This window comes from Chelonus insularis, unplaced genomic scaffold (genome assembly GCF_013357705.1).
Source record: "Chelonus insularis isolate UGA/USDA-ARS -01 unplaced genomic scaffold, ASM1335770v1 scaffold_714_pilon, whole genome shotgun sequence".
NCBI lineage: Eukaryota > Metazoa > Arthropoda > Insecta > Hymenoptera > Braconidae > Chelonus > Chelonus insularis.
The window spans coordinates 2929696-2940374 of NW_023276795.1; the positions used below are offsets into that span (position 1 = coordinate 2929696).

Consider the following 10679-nt stretch of genomic DNA (forward strand, 5'->3'; position numbering starts at 1 on the left):
AAATTTTAGATTAATTTCTTTTATTATTATTTAATTTTAACCAACTAAAGTGATAAACCCTAGAATATTTTTCTATTCTAAGAAGATGATATAAAAAATGATTACGAACTAAAATAAAATAAGACAGATAAAAATGATTGCAATAAAATGTTGAATTCGCAACTTACAGCAGAAGGTTTGTTATCAACATATGTCGTCAATGAGAGATAGACCCCAATTTGCACGATCGGGTGGTAGTTATCCCACTTATTATCACGCCTTCCAACATTGAGGAATCCCCTCGACTGTAAAGCAAATTGTGAATCGCCTGCGGGTTTGATCGTGTTGATTATTAAATTAAAGGAGGGGTCAATCATCATCTGGGGCTACTGGAAACACTTTATAACATGTATGTTTTATTTAAAATAAAATTCCACTCATATTGATTTGCAAATTCATTATTTTATTTATTCATTTCTTCATACTCATTATTTATTATTAAATAAATATTATAATTCTAAACTAAAATATAAAATTATTACAATTAAATGTTATGTTTTAATTCTTCATTATGTAAAAAAATTCACATTCCAAGTTGAATAAAAAAAATTAAGGCCTAGTGGCAACATGAAATTATAGATCATTATACAAGTGATACATAAAATTGGTATGTGCTGGACTGATTATCAAAATTGATAATACTCGCGAGGGTGTGAAACTATTATTACATCAATTAGGCTAGTAAAATTTCGATATCTACACCCTCTGTCTGCTGAATAATACTTCATCATTAATTAAAAATAGTGTCCATATCTTATATCATACCTTCAGTGTCTTCCCACTGCAGAATGTCACAATATTGACTCAGAGTTCAGGAATTTTTGAAAAATATTTCTAGAAAAAAAAAATTTTTAACTTTAGGCAATCAATGAGTTAGTTTGTTTTGCTGCATTGTAATGAGATCATTGAATAAAATGAATAAAGCTATCAAAGCATCAGTGTTTTAGACTGTTCAAAATAAAGTTGTAAAACAGAACCCGAATCTTAGCATATAATGCAAATAAAATAGTGAAGTAAAAAAGTAGATAAAAAAAGGTTAAATATTTCGACAAGAGCCGATTGAATTTTAAGTCAAGTTAGATAGCATGGTCATCCATCTTACCTGCCAGATATTCCGTTATATCTGTAGCTAGTGATCAACAAGTAGTCTTCACATTTGAAGATTGCATCAAAGAAATATTTTGGTATGACCAATATGCAGGTATAGAGCTCAATGTAACCCGCTTCTAGATGCCATATTGCAAAATTCCGGATGTATATATTTAGTTATGTTGAATATGTATATAATTATCATTACTTATTATTAAATATCCAGCACAAATTGTAAGGGTTTTATCAATTGAATTCATCAGCAGATGGACTAACTAAATTATACCATATTTTTTTATTTAAATTTCTTACTTTACGGAAACACAGCATAAAAGTAAATTAACATAAAAAATATTTTTTAACTTGCCATTAGCAAGTTATCAAAGTGATTATATTTGATAATTATTAATAAAATATTGTTATAAATAACTTGATGTGATTAAACAATTGTATATTGTTTATAATAATTTCAATTTGTTATAAAGTATGGATTGCAATGAATGGAAAACACAAACTGTGCTCAGACCTATTTTTAAAATTAAAATTTACCTTAAATATTAGATAAAAAGTCTTTTTGTCATGACACATTTGAATGCTTAATCCTTTCAACAAGCAAGTTTTTATTGAATGTCTAAAAACGACAAATCTGCTGCACGAATCATCTATTTTCAGTCGCAAAGGTAAATTGTGGGTATAATATAACGTTATTATTCCAAACGACTAGACTTACAAAGAATATAGATGCACTTAAGTAGCGAGAGAATCAGGCAGGAGTATAATAAACGAAATCTACTGGCGTGTGGAGCTTGCCGAGATGAGATTCCGCTTCCGGTATTTTTCTCTAAGTATGAAATCCGCTTCGCGAGTGGTTGGAAATTTTTCTTCTCTCATTCCGGAGACTTTTCATCGTTCTAAACTGCCCGCATTGTATGTCAGAGAGTGTACAGTCGCAAAAAGACCGGTTGGAGTAGGTAATTACGATAAATATTTACCCAGCCGTTACAACCCTTCTCCTTGAGTTCAGTTCATTATTTTTCGTGGTCAGTTTCCGCTGCTTCTTGTATTCATTTGACGAGCAGTCGCGCGAGGTAAGCAGATAAAAGTGTAGCTGAGGTTGGAGAGAATAGATGTGGTGAATAAGAGAAGCAGCGTAGGCTGAAAATCGGATTCTTGAAGCAAATAACCCGCGAACAATATCTTACTAATCTCAAACTCTAATGGGCTCTGGTTGGCCGCTTCTTCTATGCCTGTCGGCAACCATCTAAATCCTATAAATATTTTTCCTAATATTTTCGAAAACACTACCTCGCACGGTTGAATAGCATCGGCAAGAAAGAAAGAAGAAGAAGTGTGGCTCATTCTAGATAGTGGGGTTATAAGCGGCAAGTCTTTGACGTCGGCAATTCTTCCTTAGTTGAAACTCTTGCCTTCCTCGTCTTGTGCTATCCTCTCGTCTTACCGATTGTCCCTTTAGGATAATATTCAACCGGTAGACTTTGAGAATAACCTCCGAGCCTAAGGTAATCTATAACTTCTCATTTTTCCACTAATTCAGACCAACTCAAATCTCCGATTCTTGATCCATTAATTTACCCGGAATATTTCTTTAAATGAAATCTCAATCTCAGAACATAAAAATGTCATAAACAGGATGTAGTCAATCGATTGTAAGTCGTGGGAGGTTCTTTTCAGAGATGAGAAAAATAATTGACTTCGAAGAAATTTTTAAAATCATACGTGTTATGATTTAGCATTTCAAAATTTTATGAAGATTAAACTTGAAAACTATTTAGTGCACTGAGGAAGAAATTTAATCAATTCAAAGAACTCAGAATATTCGCAATAAAATATTCTATTGAATATTAATGAAATGTATTTTGATATTTGGTTCAAAATTGTGGTAAGTTTAAATGCACGGAGAAATTTTTTGCATTAATTGCAAGTAAAAAATGACAAATAGACTTTTTGAATAATAAAAATACAAATATTCTTATTCAATAGAGTCTATAGGTTCAATAGCAAGTAATGGATACATATTACATAATAGTGTTCATTTACTTATAGTTACTTTTATTTAATAATGATTTTTAAACAATAAAGTCGAGTTGAAAAAAAAATTATTATTATTTGAAATTGTAATTGATATTCCTGCCAACTTTTCGAGTAAACACTTCATTTGTCAACTGTTCTATTTCTGTCTGTTATTATTTTCTAACGTCCACCTATGTGTGATGTGAAGGAAAGAGAAATCCGTCAAAACCTTGATGATGGGTCTTATCTTGTTCCTTAGCGTCTGCCATAAGATCTCCATTTGAGATTCCTTGGCATCTCTGGGTCTTTATCACGGTCTAACGAACAATTTGGCGGCTCGTGAGGTGTACTTACATCGAACCCAGTGACATCGGCTTTTCGTTGAGAGAATCAAAGACACCATATTAACGAAGGAGTGACCTGAGAATAAGAAATGATAATCGAGGATCAGCAAGAGCAAGAGGGATATTGAAAATCTCAAAGAAACCGACATTACGATGTGTCATCGAACTGGTTCCTGAATGACTTCTCGACGTCTTCACTTGTCTTCTGCCTATTAGTAAAACTCGTCACAACCCACTAATGACCACTACATTATAGCCCTTTCCATCACACTTAAATCCACTTTCTCGACCGGCACATTCAGAAATATTATAACATTATGTCTTTGATACACTTCTTAAGATTTCTTTCGGGCTTTTTTATAAATAGACAGCTGTTTTTGATAGTTTGAATTTTGAATCAGCTTTGAATACTATTATTTTAGTAAAATTAAAATCCGGCACCTAAAAATAAAATATGAAAAGCACTTTTTTCTATTAATAAATGAGGTTAAAGAAAAATAAAAATTTATTCATTTTTTAATTTTATCTATGACAATATTTTATTAATATTCATCAAATTTCAGCACAGTAATGATCATTCAATAAATTGAATTCATTTTTAATTGTTTATAACAAATTATAATTTTTAATATGCTTTTAAATGTCTCGAAACGTTAAGAAATAACAAAATTACGAATTTCAAAAATCGACCTCATCACAATAACTTCTTAATGGAAAATTATAAACACAAAAACCTATGTATTATTAATCATTCATAATAAGTAATTAAATTCTCATGTAATAATTAAATAAAATATAGCAGTGATAATTGTTGATAATCAGCACTTGAATTTGATTCTGGCCAGAATGGAGTATTTATTGGAGATTGGAGTTGTAGAAAATAACTCGTGTAGTAGTGGAGAAGTTAATTCAAAGTTTTGAGTTCCACTTATTCAAGTGATTGAGTGTATGACTACCAAAAGCATTGGATGATTATTCGAGAGAGAGAGAGAGTGCAACGTCGAAATAACTTAACTGCTTTCTTCGTCTGACTTGGATAAGAAGAAAAAGAGGATATATAACCCCCCGTGGATGGAAAAGGGTTTACGGTCCGTCAGACTGGCATACACGCCGAGCATCTTTCCTTCCATATGAGCGTCCAGCTGGTATCAGGTATGCAATCACACACAGGATTAAAAAGAAAGGGGGAGGGAATGAAGAGGTAGAGAAAAAGGATCCCAAGAAGAGGTGGAGCGTGAGAAGAGTCGAGGTGGGACACAAGTTTGTCTTTATTTTCTCGACGACTTGGCGAGATCTCATCTAAGGATTATCCCGTCTCGTGATGACGAGAGGACACGTCATCATACTCTATCTTCTTTTGAAATATTTTTAGTCCATCTTATAAATATTTTCAAGACAAATGTTGACAGATTAGCCTTCAAAATTGCTATGCTTTATTCATTATTTTATCACAGTGACTTTGACTTTACACGGAAAAAAAGTGATGTAAATCTACATGCGTAGGTGTAATTTTTATATCAAAAGTATAGTTAAAAAAAATGCAGTTAATTTTATTCTGGTTAAATGATGTTAAATCTACAATAGCATTTGCCGTAGAATTTACAATAATATTTTGCAGTATTTTTTACCACAGTTTTATGTTAGTTTGACATCAAATTTTTTACAAACATAACTATAGCATTTTACTAACCAGAAAAGATAATGAGTATGTTTTGAATTATCATCAAATAATTGTAATTACGAGTCATTAAGAAAACTGAGGAAAACAGTTTACAACACTTTAACAATTTACTGGTCATGAATTTTATTTCAAAATAGAAAATTCCATTGACAATACAAATTTCATTACATGAAAATATTATAATGAATACCTAGTTGTATCATCATGAGCCATTTTTATTTATTAACAAACATTTTATTATATTTCCTAATGAGAAATATTTACTAACTTGTTCTTAGTACAATTTTTGAAACTTTTCATTACTTTATACGCATGATAATGACTGTTAAACCGAGTGTTGTATAATGATTGATACAGAAGTAAAATTTTCCATTAATTTGCAGAACGTTTACTATGATTCCAAATTCTGGTCCTTCCTGACTTAAGTCTACAACTATAATAGAATCTTTTCAATCTTTGACCCATAATTTCTATCCATTTTAGAGCTTTGACATTGGAATTAGTACCAAATACAGATTTTATATGATTATCAATGTTATAATTAGGTATAATTGGACCATTAATGTATTTTTGAATAATACAAGGATTATAATTTGTAAAACACATTTTTAATTGATGCCTTAAAGTCAAAGTTAATAATATATTTTTCATTGATCCGGATATATTTGCGGTAGATTTTAATTCATGATTTTAGACTCAAATCTCATAGACCATAAATGCATTAGTGGTCCACATTTCAACATAATTGCAGGATAGTGAAGTTTTATATGAAATTTAAATTGTAGATGAGAAGCAAATTTTAAATACAAACTTAAAACTCTTCAATCAATGTTTTAAACAATACAACATGACTTCTCAACACTCTAGGTGATGTTATTATATCAACTATTTGTCTTAATTTCAGATATAATTGCCAAACACAGTTATCCTCTTCTACAAATTCACCAACCATTAATCCAAAATAACGTACAAAAAAGAGCATTTCTGCAGCAGACATTTTAATTTGTATATGATCGGCTGATATAATGGAGGCATATTTGAAAGTTCTAGTTTACCATAATTGAATGTATCGATTCTAGAATTAGAGTGTCTAAAGAAAATCGATTCTCAACAAAAATTAAGTGATTTTAAAACAATGACCATTGTATAATTTGCAGTGCCTTCCAACACATCGTGCATAATATCAACAGTCTGATTTATGCAAACATGGAAATCATCTATTTCATTAAAAATACATTTTTCTTTAATACCTGTCAGTGAATAATTGTTTATTTTAGACTCTTTTCATATTTTCTGGACTACGCAAAATCCTTACATTTTCAGTAGTTTGATTATTCATTTCAAGATAAGGAATTTCGCATATTCTACAGCAATAGTTTGCACTGAAGCATTCTACAAAACCGAATATTGAATGCATCCCAAGTTGTCACCCATAATAGCTCCACATTCAAATATATCTTAATATTTCATTTTTAATAGATATTGTTATACCATTTTTTTTCAGATCATTTAATTCTTCAATTAATTTTGCAAATATTGCTCTATTGCCAAATTCTTTTCGGTCATTAGAATAGAATAAACAAACAGAAAAATACTACTTAATCGTGAAGCATACTGCTTTGGAAGACATGGAATAGACATATATACAACACCTAATTTGTTTGTTTCCTGCATGACTTCCTAAAGCATTACCGACCTCCAAATCATCGAAAAAAATAAAAAGTGGTAAAAAGAATTTAGTTCCATGATTTTTAGTCTTAGAACGCCAAAGATCACCTTGTATAAATTAGATAAAATTTCTGGTTCATTTTTCAAATGCTCAACGTACTTTTTAGTTTTATCGTATAGTTCAGGTATACTAAAAATCGATTTTAATGTATTTTTAAAGGAATATATTGTCCAAAACACATCCTTGGTTCTGAAACAATAATTCCATTGCGTTTAGATTCTACAATTCTTGAACCAATTTATATTGAATAGGTAATACAAGAAATCCTTTGTCATAAACAAATATTTAATCTTCTATGCTCAGTTGAAAATATTTCAAAACAACTAATAGCAGAATTAAGTATACGTGGAATATCATGTAATGACAACTTGTTCACATTATTTATTAAATAATATTGAATTTGTTTTATTATATATGGAACGTAAAGTTTTCTAATAATTTTGTCAATTCTTCAACGATGAACTGAACACAGTTTCGTGGTATCATTGAGTTGTTATACAATGATAACCAGAATTTACCCAAAATGTTTCTAAATTAATAGAAAAATCATCAAATGTCATATTCATTTTGAATATGTAAAATGAATGTGATAAATTATAATTTATAGTCTTTTAACATTTAATTTTTATATCTATTTAAATCACTTATAAGACGATTGACACATGTAAATGATGAGTTTTTGTTTGTAACTTCATAAATGTATTTTTCTAGAAATTCCCAAACGTGTTCACACTCTACTGAGTAAGTTGCATTCAATGCGTGTATGATTTTAAAACATGTGTCTATTGCTTTTAAGGGGTAGGTAAAACATATCGCTGATCATTTATTACTACAAACGAACTTTCGATGTTATCTAATAGTCCAATGATGACTACAAAAGGCTGAAGAGTCAATTTATGCTGCTTGTAAATCCTAATTTTGCTTTCTATATATGGTTGTAGTTCATCAATAGTCTGTAGAAAAAAAAACAATAAAATTGAAACTGAAACTTGAATTGCAATGTTAAAAAAAATTACAACAGAGATTGTAATATTTTTTAATTCAAAAAATTCTGAAACACTTCGTTTTTGAAGGAGTTGAAATTCATAAAAATTTATTTACCTCTGCATGAAAAAGAAATGATTGCTTAATGTCAGTTATATTTGGTCTCCAATGTTTTCCTCCTGATTTTTTAGATTTCTTGTTTATTGTACCCAATAGTAATGGAAGTAATTCAAGGGCAATAATCTCAATATTACCAAGATCTTTATAGAAAAATATAGTCATGAAAATTACAATTAACGTTATATTTAAGTCGTTAAGACAAATGAAGTTACCTGAATCGTTCGCCAATAATATATTATTAGTCTTGAGGTATTGCGATACTTGATAATCTTTTCGTTTCTTACTAATATTAATAATTTTTTTGCAACCGATGGCCATTTTAGAATTAATTTATCAACTGCCTCGTTTATGAATTGTTTAAAATCTGATTCAAACTGTAAACAGAAAATTTCATTTGCAAACCTTTGTATTTAATACATGCATCAATATATTATAATACTTTTATTCAGAGGAATTAACTATGAAATTTACCAATAAATAAGCAGATGGTGTCTTCAATACATTGAATGTATTAAAATACATATCAATTCGTTCTGTATGATAAGCCAATCTTTCTTTAAAACTTTCTTGCCATTTTAAAAGCACTTCACTAAATGGTTCTATATGATTTTTAAGCCATAATAATGAATCACTCAACGGTAAAATATCGTTTGTATTGCTTATTTCATCTATAATTTAAAAAAATAATCAATAGAGATATTAGAATAGTAAACAATTATTGAATGAATAAAATTAAAAAAAAGCTAATTTCATCATTTTTAAAAAACAAAACTATTGAATAGTGTAAGTTATTCGAATTTAAAAAATATTTACGTTGATCTATATTAGAATCAGAGTAAGGATTTCTAATTCAAATAAAGTTCTTCTCAGATTGATATATTTATCATACAGAAGTCCTCTAGCACCAATAGGACCATTTGTGCCTTTTGTCCAGGGTGTATAATATAAGTCTTCTTCTTCATCAGGAAATAATTCTACTAGATCTTTTGTCAACTTTTTAAATCTCTCAGCTGTAATCCTAATTGAAAACAATTATAAGAAAGTTAATTTTCAACTTCCCAAAACATAATTTAAAATATTCCATCAATAGCTACGTACTTGAATTTTTTACTGTTTTCTAATTCTGATTCAATGATTACACTAGTGAGTAACCGTCGGTTTATTGTGTTCTTAAGATTAAATTCTGCTAGAATAAGCCTTCCACGAAAACATTTTAATATAGGTTTAATTTCATTTTGAGAGTTTCCTATATTCATTGACACAGAAAAAAGTAAATAAATACATTTGAAAGGAAGAACTGGAAATCTTACTGGATGATGTTGAAGACAGAGGCATAATAGGAATTTTCGATGTTGGAAAGATTTGAAGTTGGTGCAGTTTTTTTTTTTGGAATTGGAGAGATTGTTTTTTCATTAGAAATAGAATTGAGATTTGAAATAAAAACTTCATTAAGACCGCTGATAGTTGATTCAAGCAAAAGATTTGACTCTTCTAAACTATCATCATGATTTACATTATTATTGTTTTCAATTATATGAATACTTTCGTTATTAATAATAAAACACGATTTATTATATTTCGACATAAAATTGTTATATTCTTTTAAGAATTTATATCTTAATCCAATTTGTGGAATGAGTTCAACAATAAGGGCATCAGTTAAATTAGTAAAAACTTCTTTATCAACTATATTGACTGTAAAAGTAACAAAATTTGAGAATGAATATAAATTATATAGAGAATTGAGTTTAACCTAAAAAATTTTTTGAGTGAAACTATTAATTCCTCTGAACACTAATTATTATAAATAAATCAATTTTTCATATTTTAAATTTGAATAAAGAATACTATTGTTGAAATAGGTTTTTTACTTACTGTTGAAATGATCAATTAAATTTTCTAGATTCCACTTTTTTAAAAGTTGTTTAACAAACTCATCCATTGTTACAAACTTAACACACAATTTATACACAAATATCACTTTAATGTTGACAATGGAACAGACAATTTTGATTTAATAACAATCTCATTTATGATCCATCACCTTCTCGGTTTTTACACAAAGATAATATTACACTATATTTTTATAATGTATTTTCACGAACAATATACGTTGTCGATAGAAAAATCCACGCTTGAGCAGCGACTAAATAATACGAAAATTTTTATTTTGCCACTAACAATGTGATCTGTATCTCTTTCTCAGAAACTGAAGCTCAGGCGGCAAGAATCACAACAAAACAATGAGTGAGACTCGCAGTAGCGACGCGTGTCTAGATATTCTAAAATTACTCGAAACAGTTGATCAACTCTATTATTGCGATTTATTTAATTCTAGCGTTACTCAAAACAGTTACATAGATGGCGCTAGAATTTATAAATTCAAAAAATTTAAATAATTGATCGGTAAATTATCGATCAATAAATCAATGAAAAAATGTTTGTTTTTTTCGTATTTTTAATTATAAATTCAATTATCAAAAAATGAAATCATTTTTATTTATTCATTAACTAATTTAATTATCTTTTATATCTTATCGCAATTTTTAGTTCAATTAACAACAAATAATAAAGTAATCCGAACCTAATTATCACGTTAATTCTATTGCAGTTTGTGTGTAATCGTACCGCAGGCAAAAAAAGTTTTTTTACTGCACTTTTT

The 10679-nt window shown here is 29.0% G+C and overlaps 1 protein-coding gene across 1 annotated transcript; it reads right to left on the minus strand.

The window, feature by feature from the left end:
* Positions 1 to 8836: 8836 nt before the first annotated feature.
* On the minus strand, positions 8837 to 10217 carry LOC118073992 (uncharacterized). Its single transcript, XM_035094821.1, has 3 exons — positions 9893 to 10217; positions 9116 to 9263; positions 8837 to 9035 (listed from the first exon to the last, which is right to left on the minus strand). The coding sequence occupies exons 1-3, from the start codon at positions 9957 to 9959 to the stop codon at positions 8837 to 8839; spliced, it is 414 nt and encodes a 137-aa protein (XP_034950712.1). The 5' UTR covers positions 9960 to 10217.
* Positions 10218 to 10679: the final 462 nt, after the last annotated feature.